A 22,012-nucleotide genomic window follows, 5' to 3' on the forward strand; every position below is an offset into this window, starting at 1 on the left:
TACAATTATGTAAACACACCAAACCTGACAGAATTGTTCACTTGCGGGAGTGGGGAGTTCTAGCTCAGTATAGTTAGTATTCAGTATCAATTAAAATAAGGGTCATTAGTGCTAACACAACACAAGGCTGTTGACTGGGTGGCTTCCACTTTGTCTTGAGTGGTAGAGACTGGGAAATCTGACCAAAGGGAGTCAGTCACGTCTATATGGGTGAATACATCAGCCACATCTGGCAAATAGAGGAATTTTGCTGTCAGACTTAAAAGTAACAGTGGCAAAGCCTCTTGACTTTTTAAATCCTTTTCTGTCTTCAAATTAAAGATGAAGCCGGGCGTTGGAGGCGCATGCCTTTAATCCCAGCACTCGGGAGGCAGAGGCAGGCGGATCTCTGTGAGTTCGAGGCCAGCCTGGTCTACAAGAGCTAGTTCCAGGACAGGAACCAAATGCTACGGAGAAACCCTGTCTCGAAAAATCCAAAAAAAGGAAAAAAAAAAAAAAAAAAAAGAAACGAATTAAAGATGAAGCATGTGTGTAAAGTATAGCCAGCTCTGTCACATCACCTAAAAACAATGCCTACCGGGAAAAAAAGGTTCCTCCTTGATTCAATACAGAAATAAATGCATAGATCCCACAACTGTAAGACCCGACACCAACAGTATACTTTTTTTTTTTTTTTTTTTTTTTTTACATTAAGAGTTTTTTGAAAAGTCTGGCCAGGTGGTTGGGGAGTTTGCTCGGTGATTTAAGAGTACCCGTTGCTCTTCCCGAGTAACCTCATGCCTGCTCATCATCGTGGGTAACCAGTTCCTGGGGCCTGATGCCCTTAGCTGACTTTGGTAGGCACCGCGGAAGCCAGTGGTACACAAACATACATGCAAGGAAAACATTCATACACATGAAGTGGAAAAAAATCTAAACACACAAACAAACCTGACTGGACCAGGGATAGCAGGTCTAGAAACCTACTACTGACTTGGGGCGCTGAGAGAGGAGTCTCAAGTTCAAGGTTAGCCTAAGCAACTTAGCAAGCCTCTAAATAAACAAGCAAATACAGAAAGAAAAGACTTTTAATATTTCGTCTTAAAAATAACTTTAAGAGTTTGAGTATTAACAGGGGGTAAAACCTAAGTCCAACATGTCTCTGTAGTGTCCACAGCCTTGGCCTACAGAGCTGCGAGCCAGCTGTAGTCTACTTTTCTGAACTTTCTCAGCTCTTTCTCTTCACGTTTTGACAGCTGATGTATGACATCGTCCCTCAGATCCGTGTTATGTGTCTCCTGGGCTTTTTCGGTAAGATCGTTTTCTTCGTCTGAATCGTCACTTTCTTTGTTCTCTTCCATGTCTACATCGGGAAGTTCTTCAGCACTTTGGCAACAGCAGAATAAAATATGAACACCGTTAGACGTTTCGAAAGCATAACTGTGAGACCCACATTGACACACCACACAGAAAAGATGACCCCGTGATGAGAGTCTTTGCGGAGCACGGCCATAACGGGGCAGGCAGACGTAGAGAAAGTGTGATTCTCAGTACAGCTCTAAACACGCATGATGCATCTCCCTCACTTAGTTACAGATAACTACTTAATAATCTATGTCATCAGCTACATATGAAAGTGGACGACAATCTCTAATCAATACTGAAGATGATCTACTTGGAACGCTTACCTTTCAGTCTCTTTAGACAGCAGCAACGAGCTCACAAACAGAGAGCACAGGAAAGAAGCCGACGGCAGGACGTGGGCCGGGGTGTGGAGGAGCTAGAGGTAAATGCAGAGAGGCAGACTTTGGTGAAAGATCCTCCTTGGGCACAGGGTTACTTCCCTTCCTAATACCCTTTGTTCTAAATGCTAAGCTGAACACAAAAGGCTTCCCGGGGAATAACGAAGCCAAAGGAGGCAGGCCTTCCAGCTGCCCACACCTGAGCCACCCTCTCTTCTCACCCAGGGCCAGGAGAGAGAGAATCACCCCACTGAGGGGCAGAGGATGAATCGCAGGCTCCTGGAGACAGAGCCTGCAGCTCCAGGGGCTCCCCGCATCTGCCGCACCCCCACTCACCTCATTAATTGCAGGGATGTTCTCCGTTAAGGGGAGTTGTACCAGCTCGTTCTCTGAGGTCTCACTGGATCTCGTATCCTGCTGCCGCCTGTGTTTTCCCAACAGAAGAGAAAACGGGGTCGTGGGCAGACTTTCTTCTGCCAGCAGCTGCACGGACAGAAGAGAAAAGGACATTATTTCCATGAAAAGGTGGAACTTCTTTGCCTGAACTGTAGGTGGTTCTGGCGAGGGGGCAGAGATCACTCAGAGTTGTTCTCATGTCACAGAAAAGCAACTGATGCCTAGGGTCCCACTTTGTACACGGGAAAGCCAACCACAGATGCCGCAGACCAGAGGGCCCGCGCTCACAGGGGCAGAGGACAGGGCGAAATACTCCAGGCAGAGTAAGATGGATGCATTCAGTAAGGTTTACCTGGACTTCCTATTTAAAATGGAAAGACATACCTCCCTGTCCCCCTCTCTCCAAGCCTGCTGCACCTCCTCGCATTTTCTAATTCCTTCCTACAGCCCAGCTAACCACTTTTGTCAGAGCTGAATTCTAAAAGCCGACTTTCTTTAGGAAGACAGCGTAGTGCGCACAGACAGCGGCAAATGCCTACCTGTTTGCTTGTTGGCGTGAGTTTCTCTTCCGGAGACTTTGTACTGAAGGTTAATAAACACTGAAACGACAGGTACATTAATATGAACAATATTAAATGAGACGACACAAGATTCTAAATGTCAAATTTCCATCTTGACATATACATCTGCTCACAGAAAAGCTAGGAAGGATGTAAACTTGCTCGAAAGGTCCTGTGAGAGTTATAAGACTAGGTCTCAGGACTATGTTTTTTGAGACGTGTAAGAGCTGGTAATAAAATAATGGCCACCAGTTTCTTCCACAGCAAATCAAGCTATAAAATTAGGGAAAATGTTAATAAACACAACTTAAAATGGTTCTGGTGCTTGGGGCTTTGCTCGGGTCAGAGTTAACAGACAGCCTCGCGGATGCGGGGGTAACGCGCTAAGACACCGCGTTCACAGCACCGCTGGGCTGACATCTATCTGACGAGTTCATATGGGAAATGACCCTGTGAAGCCATAGTTCTACCTAGAAACCAGCTTTCTAAAGTTATGTCCATAAACTGGTCACACTTTGGGAGAGTTAATTACCTGTGACTGCGTTAGGAAGTAAAACTGGGACCTGTTCAGCCACTGGTGAGCTTCCGAGGTGAAGGACTCCGGGACGTCGCGAGGCACGAACACGCCCCACTGGACTTCCTCTCTGGAGATGGTCCTCTGAACATACAGCGGCCTGGGCTCGCTCGGCTTAAAGACGAACACTAAGGGGAAACAGAAGGATGATGGCACTGGACCTGTGGAGGCTGCCTCTCCCTCAGCCTGCAGGGTCACACTCCTCCTGTGCCCCGCCCACCTGGTAAGAGCCCTTCTTAGGACTGTTTCAGATCTGCTGTTGTTTCTGTTTAATCTACCGAGCGCCTACCGTGTGCACCACACAAGGAAGGAATGAGGACGAGAACCGGAAAGAGACAAGGAGTTCTGTTCCAGAGACCAGGGGCACAGAAGAAGAGACACCAGAGTACTGTCCAAGCCTTTGTCTTAAGGATCAGAAAAGAGATGGAGACATTGTCTCAGAAGCAGACGAAGCCCAGGCAGACATCTAAAGGAGACTCTTAAGGCTGAGTCAGACCTGGCCCGTGGAAAATCAGCGATGTACCAGAACGCTCCTAGCACTAAGCGTGAAAACACACACTATAGGTGTCTGGCAGGAAAGGAGGAGCCGCAGACGGGTTTCTGATCCACAGCGCGTGTGCTTCAGCTTATACGAAAGACACTAGAAGGGACACTTCGGAAACAGGCCTGATGCCATCAGAGCGTGGTGAGTACTTACAGTCTGAGCCCGCTGCAGACTGCGACACCGCAGCAACGTGGTCTGAGTAGGGGTCGGCTTCCAAAACGCTAACGTTTAATTTCGCGCTCCACTGCACTGTGGGAAGAGGAAGCACTTCTGAGAGCAGGTTCGTCAGGAGCTCTTTCTTTCCGTCTTTATGATGGGTCCTCTCCATCCTTCAGGGCAGTCTAGCGCGTCACTATTCTATGGAAGGAGTCTAAGCTCTCCCTAACAACAGACTCACACTGCCATCCTCTGTGGAGGGTTCGGTGTGCAGCAGACAGCGGAGCTACAGAAAGAACTTCAGGTCCTTCCGCACACTGTCACCAAGCGAGGCTCACTCAGATCCAGGGATGCGGCTGGGCTGCTCTTACACACACACATTTGGTACAGACAACATCACATCTTCCCTACGTGCAAATCAAAGGCAGCAAAGCCTCATTTCCTAGGAGTTCCGGAAGAGACTGCTTTCAGATCTTACACTGCCCAGGATCCTACCATCAACAGAGCGTTGCTCAACTCAGACGATGAAGGTGGAGGCCTGCACCAGAGGCACACTGGGCACTTACTGGGTCTTATTGTTTACAGTAACCTACCACCAGCCACTCATCCGAAACTTTCGGTCAAATGAAAGGTTACGTATTGTTATGGGAAGGACAGGGCCACAGGACCCTTAAGTCCCAAAACGTCAGCGCCTAAGTGCAACACCCCACGCATGCTTCCCTAGGCCACCACAGTAAACAGGAGCTACTTGTCCCGCCCACGGGCCGAGTCACCTCAGCGTAAACACAGCTTACATGAACAGCTGAGCAGGTTCCAGCAGCACAGAATGGCATTCTCAGTTGTGCCGAGAAGGTACTTGGAGCATGTCAATCTTCCAAAGCACAGGTGCCTAGGTCAGAAGCACGCCAGGGTGAGCGGCAGCCAGCACATTTACCTACACAGAGCGGCGGGCTGTGAGCCCTGGCTTAGTCCTACTCAGTGTAGACCACGAGCAGGCACGCCTGTCCCTTCTGTGCTCCTAAGTGTCCTGGCGGCAATGGAATAGGGGCTAAGGCCATACAAAGGGTGTTTAGGTACTTGTGGCTCTTTAGGGAACTTCGATGATTGCCTCTTACGTGCTGCATCATGTAACAATCGCCACACAACACAGAGCTTATGTAAAACGTGTGTGACAATGAACAAAACCTTATGGTCTTTACCCACAGGAGAAAATCTGTACTCAAAATTTTACAGAAAGTTTTACAAAGTAAATTTAAAATCCGACATATTGGAAATGAGATGGAATCAATCACCTGTCAGAAAAGTCCTCAGGTCTGGGTACCAGCAGCAATGGTTTGGGCATTACATTATGTTCTACGGGGAGCACAGACGCTAACACAGCCTGGGTACCAGCAGTAACGGGTTGACCATTGTATTATGTTCTACGGGAGCACACGGCTAGCATAGCTTTAATTGACAGGACCCCCATTCAACTGTTCACTGTTCTAACAGAACTGGATATGGTCGTTCAATGTCGATCCTGGTTTAAGAATGCGTGTAAACTGCTCATGCGCACCCAAGTCTCAGCTTTCGAACATTTTGATTAGCTTACCCTTACTCCCCAGTGAACTAAGACTACTTACTTCTACTGGGGAACCCATACATCATTACTGAACTTTAAAGACTTACTTAAATTACAAAGATACACATACTTTGGTAGTGAAATTCAAACTAATTTACCTACCTTATTTTCCCAGCTCGTTGGCAAAACGTACACTTTAGTTCCCATGTTTCTGAATCCCATACTGTAACTATTTCTTCAAAGCTAACTGCTAGCAAGGAGCTGTCTTCCGAGAAACAGCAGTTGGTTGCTTGGTACTTGTGATAACTGCCCACGAAGTCACAAGTCCAGCCGATGGCTTTTTCTGTGGAGAAAACAAGTCATGACAACAATGACATAAATATTAATAAATAGCATTACAGACACGTTATAAAAGCTAAACAAAGGAAGCAAAATAAAACCAAAAACCAGATTCCCCATACTGTGCTAAGTTTAAAGTGTTTTTCTGGTATCTTCCCCTTCCTGGAGACCTTGACCGCCCCCTAGTGGAGAAAAGAAAGGTCCAGCACAAGAGCCCCTTCAGCTGCACCAGACAGACACATTCATTTCCTCAGGGCACAGATTCTGGTGAAATGGTATGTAGAAATTTAACATGAAAAAAAAAAAATCTGCTGAAATTAAGCAATAGTTTATAGAAGGTAACAAGGTAGAGAACCCCTTCTCAAAGAGGATATTAACGACATACAAAGACATCACTTCTTCCAGCGGTGACTTCTCAGCACGACCTATGCGCTAACTTACTGTATATATCGGAGTCATCGGCTAACACCCACACTTTGAAGTGGCCGTCTCTGCTAGCTGTGACCAGCATGGGTCTTTCATAGTTCTCGGCATTATTGAAACAGAGAGCTGTGATGTGGTCGTCATGAGGCATGGCGATCTTGGTGTTAAGAGAGAACCTAGCAGAAGGAAAACCACACGTTTACTCAGAAAAGATACGGCAGGCTAATATTCCGTACAAAGTGCGGTAATATCTTTAACATGGGAGGGTGATGGATTGTCATGGACACAGGACAGGTTCTAACATCACACGCGTCCGCGGTGACTCAACCGCTTATCACTATATACAGCGGCCAGGCAACTGGTAAACAAGAGCCAAACACAAACAAGCCACGCTGAATGAAGGCCTCCACAGCAGAAAGCCATGCTGAAGGCCTCCGCAGCAGGCTCTGCAGCTAGCTACACAGAACGTAGAGGTCTGCTTCTAAAGACAGACACCAGAAGAAAACAATGGCCTTGAAAGGCCCCACTATGTTTATAACGTGGAAATACGGGATAAAATGTGTCCCGAGAGAGCAGCAGAGCGGCGCATCAGGCGTCTCTGTGCGAAGAGAGAGGACTAGGAAGAAAAATCACTTAGTTCTTGGGCCTCTTTTCTCATGTGTGCAATGTGCGGCTCAGGCTTAGGTTACCAATTCTTTAGAAACTTCCCCAGCCAGGTGTGGTGGCACGGGCCACGACTCCAGCCCTCGGGAAGCAGACACAGGCAAATCTGAGTCTGAACTACTCTGGTCTACATGGCAAGTTCTAGAACAGCCAGGGCTACACAGAGAGAGAGACCCTGTCTCAAAAGACGGCTGGCACACAAAGACCCAACGAGCAGTTCTCAAACCAGCGGTGGTTATATGACTCATGTCTACATGTCTATAATGACACATGTCTACAGCAACCCGTATCTATACTCAACTCTCACAGACACTGAGGCACATCTGGATTCTTATTCTGGATTTGCCTAGAACTGTGTACTGTGTTGTGGGCTACAATTCTTTCTCACGGTTCATCATTTCGGGGATGACACAGTAAGACCTACTTCACACGAACGCTTTCTCAGCACACAAAGCCGAACAAGCCTTACTATTAGAATAATGCCCCAAGCCCATTCCCACGTGTCAAAATGGAACAGAAAGACTGACGGCTTTAACTGTGAGACAAGAATCAAGCGAGGGGCCACACAGCAGGATTACCCTTGGGTCTTCTTGCTGAAAACCCACAGCTTCATCTGCATTTCCAGCTCAGATGGGTTTTCTTGCCGTTGTTCGACTGTGGCCAGCCACGTGCCGGAGTGGCTAAAGGCGGCCTTCTTTAGCTCGATCTGGATCAGCCCGTCGTCATTGATGTACTCTTGCTGGATGATGTCTAACTGACGAGGTCAGAGGGGACGGGACGTTATTAACAGAAGTGCCTTTAATTTACAATCATCATTTCTCAAGGCTAAATCGAATTCTCTCGCTTGAAGAGAGGAACAAAATAAAAAAAGATAAGTGACGGTCTAAGTAGGCTAGCTTTTTCATTTATGGTGGATCTCTTAATCCCTCACAATGGGTTGTCTAGTGTTTGTTAAGATAACGAAGTGGTTGCTTTTGGTTAGGGAACCTTCGTTTGAACAGCTGATCTGAATAGCAGATCCAAAAGGTCTCAGATGTATTCGAGGGTTAGGATGTTTACACAGTCTCAGGAGGCATCTGGGGGCTAGGACCCAAGTCTACACATAGAATCTATTTATGTGCACTTAAATCTACAGCCCTATCACTATGCCTGAAGCTCACATGTGGGCAGTAACAATGGCACTAGCGTAATCACAGACACTCTGAGCCACATTCAAATACAGACACATAGGATCAGCATCAGGCGTTATTGTAAAGACGTAACCCTCGTTTTAAAACTTTGCTTAAAGATCAAAACCTTACATTATACAGCTGCTTATCACTCTGGAGAGAGTAAAACTGCAGGTGACCAGGCTTTCCATTCAAAACTAAGGCCTTGGTTTTCGGGTCGACCATCAAGCCAGTGGATATGCTCCTATCTGCAAGAGAGGAGACGGTGATTCACGTGTGGGCAGCGGCTGCTCGTCAGGGCGGTCCCACATCCCCAAGAGTCCGCAGTACCTTTTACTAGGCCTTGGATTACTGCGCGTGCGTCGAGGTTTCGTTGGATAACAGTTATCTCTGTTAAAGCAGGGAGACAAATCATTAAACATAAATAGGTCAGAGTGGCAAGGTGAAGAGGACCCGTGTTTATGTGACTCTGAAATGTGCCAGAACACAAGACAATCCAGTAAGTTCAACTACGTCCGTGTTATTAGAAAACCAGGGCTACATTTTACAAGTTAGCTGAACAATCAGGGATGGGAATAGAAGTTTCTGGCGAGGCCATTAATCTTTCCTCTCAAAGTCTGTGTGTTCATGTGTGTGTTGCGGGGTGGGTGCAAGTGCTCTAAGATGCAAGAAGAGAATGCTGGGTATCCCCCACCTGGGGCTCCAGGGGGTTGTGAGCCTGATGGGGGTGCTGGGAACTGAGCAGGGTTCTGTGTAAGAGGAGGGCATCTATTACCCGCTTTTACAGATTGCGCTCATGGACAAATCGATGGCGCACAGACTGATCTAGCCGAGAAGGCATGGGAAGAAGAGACATGCCTCTCCTCCTATGGCATGCCGCGGCGCTCCCTCACTCCCTAGAGCTGTGACGAAAGACACTCAGAGCCCTCTCACGACAATACTATTACTTATGGAAGTAGGAAAGCCCACTTCACACACACCTTCCATCTTAAAAGATTCTGAAAATATAACTGCCATAGCAATAAACATAAAAACAAGTTTGAAAATGATGGATCTGCTGGCATGTGAGGCAGAGAGGGGTGGAGAAGATCAGAGGATGGAAGAAAAAAAAAACCCATGTATTAGTAAGCCTCTTCCCGTTCTTAGCTAGTTCTAGGTCCCTGTTTCCCATCTAGAGGCTGCTGACTAACGTATCGCCACCGAGACACTCAGACTTACTGTTGTCAGAGTGAGACGTGCAGAACAAATCTCCTGCAGGGGAGACAGAGATGTGCTCGATCGTCGAGCCCAGGCGAGGCAGAAACTCCTTGTTCTTCTCTGCTCCGTCCCGCCACTCGACCAGCACGCACTCGCGCCCGCCACTCAGCAGACTGCTGCCTTCACAGCCGAAGAGAACACACGGGCAGAGTTTGGAGGGAGACCAAACAAAGGCAAATATAACCAGCATTGAGGGGATCTCTTTAGAAATTGACAAACGTGCCTTCCTACCATTTTAACTGCTTTCTTTGATTATCTTTCAGTCTTATTTTAATTTTATTTTCAATTGACATAGCTGCACAGATATACACGGTACAACATGATGCTTGCACACATACATAGTATAATACTCAAATTATGTCATTGGAACATCTGGCACCTTGGGCATTTATTGATTCCTTGTAATGAAATAATCAAACTCTTCTTTTTTTTTTTTTGGTTTTTCGAGACAGGGTTTCTCTGTGGCTTTGGAGCCTGTCCTGGAGCTAGCTTTGTAGACCAGGCTGGTCTCGAACTCACAGAGATCCGCCTGCCTCTGCCTCCCGAGTGCTGGGATTAAAGGTGTGCGCCACCATCGCCCGGCTCAAACTCTTCTTTTATAGTTACAATAGTAATAGCGACAGAGACAAGATGACGTACAGATAAAATGTCTGTCAGTCAAACATCTAATAAGGGATTGATATTTATAAGGTCTAAATAACTCAAATAGTTAGAAAGCATAAATAATACAACTGAAGAATGGGCAAAAAGAAAACCCTTTAATGTAGACATTTATTTCCCAGAAGATACACAGAAGCCCAACAGGAGTATGAAAGCATCCTCCACATCAGTAACTACCAGACATGCAAACGAACACTCAGAATGAGGCACTGCCTCACTGCACCGGAATGTGGAGAAAAGGGATTAATTCTTGCACGGTCGGTCGTTACAGAAAACAAAGCCTAGACAGGATTCGGTCACGTGACGTTTGCAGTGTATACTACTGTATGTTTATGACCATTCCTGGACCTGAGATGGGCAGAGGCTGCAGTAGAGAGATGAGGAGGAAGGATCGGTTAGATCAGGGGAGAACCAAGACATTTCATGAAGCACACACCCAAATATAGATGGATGTGTACACCAGCACACCAAAACACACAGTATTTAGTTTTTATTTCTGGAGGTCAGAGGAAAGGAGGGTGAAGGTGAGTAAACAGCCCACATTTCTTCATCTGTAGGGTTAGCTCCCCTTCTTTCTCTTTTATGTCTCGATCCTGTGTCACAATGATACTCCTGCAGACACCAGGCATGGATCCTCAAGTCCAAGGCTTCAGCAGACAGAGTCTTGCTCCTGGCTCTTAGGCGGTTCTAACCCTAAGTTTACCTGTCTAAGGCTTCAGCAGACAGAGTCTTGCTCCTGGCTCTTAGGCGGTTCTAACCCTAAGTTTACCTGTCTAAGGCTTCAGCAGACCGAGTCTCGCTCCTGGCTCTAAGGCGGTTCTAACCCTAAGTTTACCTGTCTAAGGCTTCAGCAGACCAAGTCTAGCCAGGAGCTAGCCCTAAGTTCACCTGCAGCATCCAGAGTACACGGGCATCTAAGACCTGCCCAAATTCTTGCTAACCACCAGACGGTATGCTAGCTAGCCACTGCCTCAGCTCTTCACGTCCTTCATCCGTGAAAGGACAGTCAACAACACACTTCACAGGTACGAAGACAGATGACGGAAAACACCGGCAGCTATTTGCATTTTATAGACAGCAGCGGATTATGGACTAAACTCTATTCTAAGGCTGCCTAGACTTTACACGGGTTTTCCGTGTCAGGAGAGATGAGCACAAGCGTACACTCTAGAATCTGGATAGCTAAACCACATGCTATGGTGGCGAGCAAAGCACAACAAAGAGCCATAAAAATAGTGTTCCTAGCAGGGCGGTGGTGGTGCACGCCTTTAATCCCAGCACTCAGGAGGCAGAGGCAGGTGGATCTCTGTGAGTTCGAGGCCAGCCTGGTCTACAGAATGAGTTCTAGGACAGGCTCATTACAGAGAATGGAGTTACAGAGAAACCCTGTCTCAAGGAAGAACAACGTGTTCACAACTTAACTCCCATAACGTGTTGTTTGTGACAGGGTCTCTCTACAGAGCTTAGGCAGGCCTAGAACTCCCTAGAAATGGAATTACAGCTGTATACCATACCTGGTGCCTCATACAATTTTAAATCTTAAACTATAAACGTTGTGAGTCCCAACATTTGATTCAGATACTTCTAAACATCCTTTTTATTATCAAAGTGGCCTTACCTGACACTGTAAAGGCCAAATCCATCACCAAATCGTGGTGCCAATGTAAACAGGTGTATGTATACTGCTTTTCGTCATGAAAATTCCGCCTGTTGCAGAGAACAAACTGCTTTTTAACGTTGTTTCTCCTCTCATAATATCTCATAATATACCCCGATTCCGGTTTCCCCTCCTTCAACTCCTCCCCGCCCCTCCCATCTAGACCTACTTCCTTTGTCTCTGATGAGAAAACCAACAGGCTTCTGAGAGAGCAATAAAATAAACTACAGTAAAACAAAAATTAACACATCAGAATTGGATTTAAAAAAAAAAAAAACTAAGAGAAAGCACAGGAACAGAGACCCACTTGTCTGTGCTCAGGAATCCCATAGAAACACTGAACTGGAAGCCATACTACACAGGCAAAGGACACTCTTTCTGCCTCCTCTTCCAAGGGGTTCCCTGAACCTCGAGCAAAGCTATTTGATGGAGACATTTACTTAGGGCTGAGGAAACAAAACTCTTAACTCGACCTCAGGTGCAAGACAGGAAATGACGGCATGCTAAATCCAACAAATGGCCATCTCCAGCATTCGGGCTTCGGTATTGGGAAACAGCTTGTTATTCCTAACCACAACCACCTCCACAGACAGGTTGTTATGACCCTACCACACCACCCAGTAGGCGTGCGGCAATGCCACACTGTCCTGTTTTAGTTCAAAGGCTGAGAGCCTAGATGGTTCTTAGGTGACAGAGAGCGCTTCCTTTCTCCAGAAGCTTAGGGTGAGGTGTCCTACAGGACCAAGGAAGGCAGAGCTCGGCAGCACAGCCCAGAGGCAGGGGTGCTCCTCAGGGTGAGGGGGGAGGCAGAGTGCAAGGGACCCCGTGTTTCCCCGAGCTCACTGACCAAAGCCGGATCTTGCCATCCATGTGGCCGGATGCGATACAGTCTTCATTTGGATGGCAGGCGACACAGGTGAACCTGTTCTTAGCGTTCTTCTTATTTTTGGTTGATGGTAACGTAAAGCTAGGAAAAAGAGAGACAACTTTCCCTGGGTTCTGAACCAAGCATTCTGTTTGGTGGACATCTACTAAAACACAGTACAAACTTCACGTGACTCGTATCTTATCCCAAGAACTGGCCAACGGAAGCTACTAAGGTAGGTGGCGAAGACAGTCTTTTTAGGACCTTTTCCTGGCCTGGGGACAGCTTATTCAATTTTCTCACTGAACCAAACTTTCAGCATTATGCTTACGGCCATGCTTATTAAGTCCTAACTGCAACACCCGACTTTGTGTCCTAAAGAGCCACGACAGAGGAATCAACTGTTGGCTCTGTCTAGGTGGGCTCACTTGTGAAGACATGAGGCTCTTACAAGGGAGGCTGGGAAGATGCCCGTGGCTGACAGAGACTGTCTACACAACACCCAGCTCTCACCGCAGCCTCTAAACACAGATCTTATTCATCCTTACAACTCAGTGAGATATTGTCTCTACTTCAACATATTAATTTGAAGTACATGGTGGCTGGAATCATGAAATACTGTTTTTTTTTGTTTTTTTTTTCCCGAGACAGGGTTTCTCTGTGGTTTTGGAGCCTGTCCTGGAACTAGCTCTTGTAGACCAGGCTGGTCTCGAACTCACAGAGATCCGCCTGCCTCTGTCTCCTGAGTGCTGGGATTAAAGGCGTGCGGAACAGTTTAAGACCATGCTGTGATTTATTTATTTTGTTGACTTGACACAAGCTAGGGTCATCCAGCAAGAAGAAAACTAAACTGAGACAATGCCTCCATTTGGTAAGCATGTGGGAAATTTTCTTGATTGACATTGAGGTGGGAGGGCCTAGCTCTCTAGGGGAGATGCTACCACTGGGCAAGCCAGGACTGGGGGGTATAAAAAGCAAGTTGGGGGAGCCACAGAGAGCACCGATAAACAACATTCTCGGCCTTTGCTTTATTTGGCCCCTTGAGTTTCTGCTCTAACTGCCCTTTATGAGGTACTGTGAGATCAAGATGATGGTCGAAAACGTGCTTTCCTCCCCGGCTACTTTTGGTAAAGGTGTCCTTCTCAGCAACAGGAAGTGAACTGCAACAAAGCCCCAGTAACCTCATATTTCGGTTCCTACAGTCAATGAGAACCATCAGGCCAGGCCTTGTCAATCTAAATCCATTTTTACACCAAGTCCACGGTTGGTGCATTGCATATATGGGGTCTGGGATGGAGGAGACCCCGAGCTAGGACCCTCGCCTACACTGGAGGTTCCCACTTCTAGAAACAAGACCCAGGAAGCAGGTTTGTACAACACTGAAACAAGGGCTTTGACAAATACGATGAAGTCAGTAAAAGGGAAGTCTTACTTGCATGTCTTTTTCTTTTTGAGAAAGTAAACGGATAAGTAGAAGTCCCGCACCGCGGCGATATATTCTCCCTGGTGATTGAAGCAGGAGGCAGCATTAGGAAGAAAGCTCTTTGAGACGGCACGCTAGACTTAGGCCATGGAAAAAGACCGTCCTACCTTTAAAATCAAGAGGAAGCAAGCCCTAAATTCTACAATGACACTCTCTCGCTTTAATTGCAGTGATTTAATTTTTTTCCCCATTAGGCATGCATATGATACCACGCCACGTTTGAGTCTGTCCACAGCCGCTGCCACAACCACGACCTAGAAACATTTCCTTCATCACCCCTGAATGCCCCTTTCCCCGTCTGGTCAATGTCCCAACTCTCACCAGCAACTGCCATTTGTATCATCACAGCTTGTTTTCCTGTATGTTGCCAACTGTAGCTCAACACAACCACCACCCTTCTGAACGACACCTCTATGTAGATCACGAATGTCTTTTCAGGGCGGAGGAGCACTCAGTTGAGTAAGCGCACCAGAATTCTGCCGCCTGGCTGGCGGGCTCTGGTTGTCAGCTTATGTTTCAGAGCTACGGGAACACCGCCACTGTCACGCGTACTCCTTTAGGGTCATGCTCTAATCTAACGTTGATCTCAGCCTGACACCGTTGGTAACTGCAGCAGCGGTGAGGTGGACTCTAACTGAGGATCAGCGACAATGAATACTGACCGACCGTGATAAAGCCATCTTCGCCCAGGATGTCCCCGCCCAGGAGAATGACAAAGGAATCCTACAAACCCCAAGGCTGACGTAATAGGTCTTCGGTGGCATTTTTATTTTAAAATAATAAGTTATTAACAGGTAGCTAGATAACGGTACGAATATCATCAAGTACCTGTCAAAAACATTCAGGGTGCAATATTCGGCTGAAAAGAGACAAATATTTCTGATCTTATCTCCTTTGGGAACTGTCATCTTCTATGTGTTAAAAAAATGTCTAGAAAGGTCTTTAAACATTATCCCTGGTGACACTGAAGATGTTCTTTCCTCATTGTATTTTTCTGTAATACCTGAATTTCCTGTAATGGGTATGTCAATTATAGTTACAGAGTCCATATTGTCTAAAGAGACACAGCCTAAAATAGAACAACTTTTTCTTTTCTTAAAATGGAACAATCTCAGTGGCTTTTATATGAAACAGGCAAAAAAGAGTAAAAATACCAGACATTGTTATTTGGGGGGGAAGTTATAAAAGAACAAAGGGCAGAATATATAACATAAGGATGGTTCTAAAAGAATACAGACCATAATCCAGGAATACTTGTTAAAACAATGTCATAGATCTTTAGTTACCAACAAAAATATAGTACTGCACTGGATGACCAGTGTTGGGGGGAAAACTTACAGGGAACAGATTTTAAATATAAGCAGAAACTAACAGAAGAAACGTACCTCATTTCCGAAGTCAATGCACTTGGGTGACCGGTTTACATAATCCAAAACAAAGGTTCGCTCCCTAGCTTCCACGTTCTGGCTTGATGACTTGGGCAGTTTCACGGAAACCAGCTGAAATACGTCTAGCCAAAGGAAGCCATTTGTTATAGAGTTTCTCTAAAGCAAGCACACTGAATCACACAAAACTGCTACTCTGTAGGCTCAAATGCCAAGACTGTAACTTAAGGTCATATTGAACAAAAAGCTTAATTCTTCATTTTTTTTCCCAAGACAGGGTTTCTCTGTGTAGCCCTGGATGCCTCAGAACTTGCTTGGTAGACCAGGCTGGCCTCAAACTCAGAGATCCACCTGCCCCTACCTCTACAGCGCTGGGATCAAAGGTGTGCGCCACCACTGTCTGGCTGAACTCATCATTTTTTTTTTAAAAACGATTTACCTAATATCTATGAGCTTTGCTTGCTTGTATAAAAGTGCACTTCATGTAGAGCCTGGTGCTCACGGGGGTCCTGGGAGCGGAGCGATGGGTGGCTGTAAGCTGCCCCAGGGGTAAGGGAACCAAGTCCGGGTTCTCTGCACGGGCAGCAAATGCTCGTAAATGCTGAGCCATCTCTCTAGTCCCTGGGCTCTGCATCTGAACAAGGTCTGAATCTACAACTTCTCGCCACTCCTGGCTATAACTGTAGAAATAAAAATCTTACACGGGTATTTTTGTATACCAAGCTGGGGTTTAAAATGGCACTTGCCTTTAATTCCGCTGAAGACCTCAGAACAGAACCCCCACCCTGATGTAAAGATGACAGAAATTGGGGAGGAGGTGGACATTTTTAATTAAAAATAAATAAAATAAAAAATCTTGGGGAAAAAAAAATGACAGAAATTTAAGTGGTAACTCGAGATTAAAAGCGGCGCTGAGTGACAAGGTTCTGTGAAACGGCAAAGATCCAGCTGACAGCCACGAGGACTATTAAGTGCACTATGCTGTACCTGGGTCTTCTTTAAGGATTGTGAGGAAGACGGAGTCTTCGGCGTTGGGAGGAATGTACAGGGCATGGAGCTTAGGTCCAACGGTGAACGTCTGAAAGAGGTCACAGGTCACACTATGCCCCATGCCCCCAGCAGAGCCCTGAGCTCGCACCTCTGTCTCCCTACCACAAGACAGTGCCTGTCAATAGGGGCCAGGCACACTATTCACCGAACAATCTTTTATACGCCTTCCTGACTCAAGGACTGCAGCGTCTCAGTGACTAAACCTACCATAATTTTAAGTAACATCAAGATTATATAGTTTGTTCCACCATAAACAATTTAAGGAAGATATATATGGGGACACAAGGACGGACACACACACACACACACACACACACACACACACACACACACACGATATTTCAGTGAGAAATTCTTACAGAAAAAGAACTGTTGGTTTTCTTCCTGCTGACTACACATATAAATTCTCTCTAAACTGTGCTTATTCCACTCTTTTATAATGTGTATTTTGGCAGGGGGGGGAAAATCACTCTGTTTGTTTAAATTTATACTTCTAACATTAATGGGATGAACCATCTCACCATGGCAACTGGCATGTCTTTTCCTGTTTTGTATAACCCCTAACTTACATCTGCCTCTTCTACCCTTCCCAGAGAATGCCGGGAGAGAAGCCAGCATCTCACACAGACTCCCCACCACTGACCTGCAGCCTCAGTGTCCAGGATCATTTATTTCTCATCCTGCTGGAATAACTAGTTGTTTTTCATTGGTGTTTAAAATATTTCCTGTTGGTCTATCTAGTCTTTTCTTTTTTTTTTTTTGGATTTTCGAGACAGGGTTTCTCTGTAGCTTTGGAGCCTGTCCTGGAACTAGCTCTATAGACCAGGCTGGTCTTAAACTCACAGAGATCCACCTGCCTCTGCCTCTATCTAGTCTTTTCTTATTGGTGTTTAAAATATTTTCTCTCAATGCTTTTATTAGTCTTCTTTCTGTGATACGATCTTCAAATTTTTATATAGTCAGAACTATGTATCTTTTTAAATAATATAGATTTACTAATTTGTTCAGGAAGTCCCTTTAAGATTAAGCCTTATAGAAAAAAGAAAACTAAAGAACAATACACATACCTTTATCAAAATGCCATCGAGATAGTCCCATAGCTTAATTGTGCCATCAAAGGAACAAGAGTAGAGCTAAAAGGGTAAAACAGCACAGAACGGATTAAACAGTATTCCAAAATTATCAATGAATAACTATGGGCCTAAGGGGCTGCTTTATGCATGCTGTTCATTAGCTCATCGTTAGCCTTTAAGGGACAGTGGAGTTTATAAAACTTGAATATCCCTACTTAAAATTTAAGTGCAAAGCTTCAGGAGGCCCAGCACGATGCTCAAAAAGTAACAGATTCAGCTTTGGAATTTGGGGCTATTGAGCCGGCAAAGTAAAACGAATATTCCCCAAATTCCAAAGCTCTGGAGTCTGAGACACCTCTGCCCCGAGATGGAGGAGACCAGCCAGGGGTCTTTGCAAAAGAATCTAGTTATAGCAATCTAGCAATTTCAAGTCTAAGCAGGGACGAAGGGGGCGGGAGTCACTCTTCTGCTCGGCTACGGGACAGGGAACGCATGAGGGAGATGACTCAAGAATTCGTCCTGTGTTCTCTAAAGTCCAATCCTCTTTCAAATTAGTGTCACGGCATTCATCTTATCTAATAAGTATCTCAAAAAGTTCCTCATATAGCCAAATAACACAGCCTTCTTTTTTCTTTTTTAAAATCCAATCCATTAAAGACCAATCTTTTTGGGAACACAGTAGGAAATCTCACGCACTGACTCTATGGCCACGCCATGGTAACAACAAGGTGCAGAACTCTTAGTTGCTGCATATCAGTCTGTGGACCCTTCCCAGTGAGCACAGATCTTAATACCCCATGGAGTTATGATAAGTAACCTTAGCTTTACTAGGGCTAACATAGATTTTGTGTTGTTAGATAAAAACAGCTTGGTTATAAGGTTTATAAATAATTTCAACTCGAAAGAAAGTGCCAATTTGACCATTTTTTTGTGAACTGGATTCAGAGATTAAAATAAGACACATTTGGGTCAGACAGTATCTATTCAGGCAGAATAATTATGTTAGGTAAAAAATTAATGGCAGCTATTTTATCTAAGAATCACACACATGGATGAGTAAAACAGTTAAAAACACAAATGCCGTCAGAACAACGCAGAACTCTCCAGTTCACACAATTTTTATCCCACAGCCGCATCCCAATCTGCTGACAAAGCTGACCTCATCTGTATGGCCTTTGGTAAGCGGAACAGACATCAATGGATTGTATAGACAGCACTAATTGAAATTTTTTTTTCTTTAAAAAAAAAATAAAGTTGGGTGGCTATGGGATGAAGGGTAGACCTGGGAGGAGACAGGGGAGGGGGTGAATATGACCAAAATGTAATGTCTCAAATTCTCAAAGAATTAATAAAGTATTTTTAAAAAAGAAAAATACCTTTGTCTGATTTTATTATGGAGACAAACTTTTATACAATGTATATACATTTTTTGACAAAGGTTAATAACACACTTAATAAATTTTTGATTTTAACTGAAGAACACTTTTTTTTTTTCCATTAAAAGCCTTCAAAGGATGCTCATTATAATTCATTTTGCCAAGTTCTTAGAGGACAGGATTAAAAACATACCTGGGCCACACCGAACAGTTATTTGGCTCTGATTTTTAAGAGGAGCTCACATAACTTTGGAGAGAAAACAGGAGTGTCACTCTATGCCCCACTGTGTGACATGGTCTAGGGCAGCAACACAAAGCCTGTCTAAACCAAGCTATGGCCTCCAAGCTGCTAACTAAAGCAGAAAACAGGAACTTAAGCCAGGTGGTGGTGGTGCACACCTCTAATCCCAGCACTCGGGGAGGCAGAGGCAGGTGGATCTTGGAGTTCAAGGTCACCCTGGTCTGTAGAATGAGTTCCAGAACAGCCAGAGATAAAGAGAGAAACCCTCTCATTAAACCAAAAATAAATAAATAAATAAAGAAAGAAAGAAATAAAATAGGAACTTGTTATAGCAAGACCAAAATACTGAAATAAATTTAAATTTTTTAATCGAAACTTATGGATCTGTGTTTGGATATTCACGATGCCAAATGTGATATGGAGACCCAAGAAGCTATCCAATCAAGAAACCCATTTAACTGCACCTCTATTTCTGAACCACATACAGATGAGAACATCCTTCTCAAGTAATAGCTCTTAGCATCATGTGGCTGAAAGAGTTCCCTGAGTAGAAAACGAGGAGTGTAGTTCGAGGCAATGGTTCTCTTTCCACTAAGAATAATCGAAAAATCCCCTGCCTAGAGGAACCAGCAGATATTTAGGGCTATAAAGCAGCTCTAAAAATTTAAGCTAGTTTGTTTTTGTCAACAGGAAGACCAATGCTAGCATGTTTCACCCCAGCCTGGCACCTGCAGATGGTTGTTGGGGTTGAGGAGAATTCCCGACACCAGGTTTTTGTGCCCATGGAGAACGTGCACACACTCTTCGGTGGTACTGCTATACACCTTGATGAAGTCCCCGGAGACACAGAAGATATACCTGGAAACCAGAGGGAGAGGAGAAAAGCTAAGTCTCACGTATGACACAGAGAGCGTAATCTTTTTGTGGCCTACTAGAAGGAGAACAACAACGCAAATATCTTTCAAAATAGCTTAAGAACTGTATAGTCAGATGGAGGCGTTGCTAAACTGAGGAGGATACCGAAGGTGGACTCATCGGTTAATGGAGAAAACCACGAAGTGACAGATACAGAATCGCCCCACAAACAACTGAGCGGCTCCCTTGCTGAACGGCTGCAGACACTGACACCCAACTCCTCTTCACCGGCTGCTTGTGCACCATGCTCCAAAATGCTCCACGCTGACCGGAGACAGCAGCTCACAAATGCTGCGTTAAAGGCTCCGCTCAACGGCGAGGTCCAGGCGCTCCTAAGTCCTACCGGCTTCCTTTGCACCTGCTGAAACGCTGATTTTGTCGAAAGCTTTTTGGAGCTGTGGCTTCCTCCCACAAAGCTGATGCTCCTTCCCAACCCAAGCGGTTACACTCATAACTATAACTTATCATAAGGCTCAAAGCAGTGAGGACCAGGCTGACTCTCCTCTATGCTCCCCAAGCTGTCCAGAGGCTTTCACTACTAGTAGGCGTCTCTTCAAGATGATACAAGGTAGCGGCCTGGATGCCAGCTGACTTGCAATAGACCACTGAGCTAGGCACCTTTGCAAAAGTTGTGTGCCTACAGACATTTCATTCTTCCCAAACTGTGGGAGGCCGATTATCTCCTAGAGATCTAACATCGGCTTTTACGTAAATTTCCAGAAAAGAAAAGAGGCTAGCAATAGAAATGCTTTTCTCCGGGACGAGGGGAGACGGCGGAATCATTAGAGGTCTAGCTCCTGCATCCCGATCTCCCGGCAGGCAGACTCTGGGGAGCCCAGGCTCACCCATGCAGCAGCCAGGCCAGGCTGCCCCGGGATCCCCGGGTCCGGACACGCGGAGCCCATGCTCGCACTCGGCCTCCAGTCCCCTCCCCGGCCCGCGGCGCCCAGTCGGCCCCGTCTGCCCGCGGCCCCCCGCATACTTAGAGTCCGCCGAGAACACGGCTCTCCTGAAGTTCAGCCGGCTGCCGCCGCAGCGAACCACGCGGACGCGCTCCTCCACCATCTTCGCGCAGGCGCAGGAGCCGCCGAGCGCCGGCCTCACCACCGACTTCCTTCCCGGACCGGCTAGCCCGGGGCGTGGGTCTCCGCCGCGGTCCGCCGCGGGCTCCTCTAGCTCCGGGACTCTATGGTCAGTGTGGTCAGCGCCGCGCCTGCGCCGCCATCTTTAGTTTGGGCACTGTCAAATTAAAGCCGCCTGCAGAAAGGGTGGAGCCGAACAGCCGCGCACAAAATTAAATCTTACCAGAGACTGCCACAGCTATTTAATACAAAGATCTATGTCTTTGGCCTCGTCAACTCGCCTATTCTGTCTGTGAGCGACAGCCGGCGCCAATGATTATTATTATTTTTTAATTATCATTATTATTTGGGGAGTAGAAAGAGCCCTTTCTTTAGCTACAGTAGTAAATAAAGTGTAGCTTTTTAGCTGTCGCTTTTTTGTGAGCGTCGCTAAGTTGCCACAGGATCTCTGCCGCGTTCTGCCCTGTTCTTTTCTTTGGCGACGCAGTCCAGGATTAAAGGTGGCGGCCCACGCCTTTAATCCCAGCACCCGGGAGGCAGAGGCAGGCGGATCTCTGTGAGTTCGAGGCCAGCCTGGTCTAAGTGAGTTCCAGGACAGCCAAGGCGAACAGAGAACCCAAAACAAACAAACAAATGCACCCTGATGTCAGGGCTGCTGCAATGGCTGTCGAGTTTGCAAAGGTTGTTGAGTTCTTTTGACTTTAGCCCTGAATTCCAAGCATATGATGCCTCTCTAACCCTTTATGTGTGCATCATGTTTATGGTTCCTGCATATTAGGGGTATCTGTCTATGCTGAGCGGTCCATATGTCAATAATAGTTCCCATTTGTGCTGTCTCTGAACTATCCCAAGGGAAGAGACA

General features: G+C 46.0%; 1 protein-coding gene across 1 annotated transcript; it reads right to left on the bottom strand.

The window, feature by feature from the left end:
- Positions 1 to 1,052: 1,052 nt before the first annotated feature.
- Wdr75 (WD repeat domain 75) lies at positions 1,053 to 21,171 on the bottom strand. Its single transcript, XM_005366388.2, has 21 exons — positions 21,051 to 21,171; positions 19,882 to 20,011; positions 17,531 to 17,596; positions 16,401 to 16,491; positions 15,414 to 15,538; positions 13,978 to 14,048; positions 12,528 to 12,647; positions 11,642 to 11,730; positions 9,325 to 9,483; positions 8,437 to 8,496; positions 8,239 to 8,354; positions 7,516 to 7,691; positions 6,293 to 6,450; positions 5,675 to 5,855; positions 4,746 to 4,840; positions 3,949 to 4,044; positions 3,210 to 3,379; positions 2,657 to 2,716; positions 2,058 to 2,204; positions 1,668 to 1,759; positions 1,053 to 1,365 (listed from the first exon to the last, which is right to left on the bottom strand). The coding sequence occupies exons 1-21, from the start codon at positions 21,131 to 21,133 to the stop codon at positions 1,164 to 1,166; spliced, it is 2,487 nt and encodes an 828-aa protein (XP_005366445.1). The 5' UTR covers positions 21,134 to 21,171; the 3' UTR covers positions 1,053 to 1,163.
- Positions 21,172 to 22,012: the final 841 nt, after the last annotated feature.

The sequence above is a fragment of the Microtus ochrogaster genome, unplaced genomic scaffold (assembly GCF_000317375.1).
Source record: "Microtus ochrogaster isolate Prairie Vole_2 unplaced genomic scaffold, MicOch1.0 UNK8, whole genome shotgun sequence".
Taxonomy (NCBI): Eukaryota; Metazoa; Chordata; class Mammalia; order Rodentia; family Cricetidae; genus Microtus; species Microtus ochrogaster.

What these genes read in the sequence shown, in the direction of transcription:
- Wdr75 (XM_005366388.2), bottom strand. Translation starts at nt 21,133, where the DNA reads ATGGTGGAGGAGCGCGTCCGCGTGGTTCGCTGCGGCGGCAGCCGGCTG. An exon ending in ACCCCAACAACCATCTGCAG is followed by an intron (nt 17,597 to 19,881) that starts GTGCCAGGCTGG and finishes TTACCCTTTTAG; the next exon opens with CTCTACTCTTGTTCCTTTGA. An exon ending in GCATTGACTTCGGAAATGAG is followed by an intron (nt 14,049 to 15,413) that starts GTACGTTTCTTC and finishes TTCAATCACCAG; the next exon opens with GGAGAATATATCGCCGCGGT.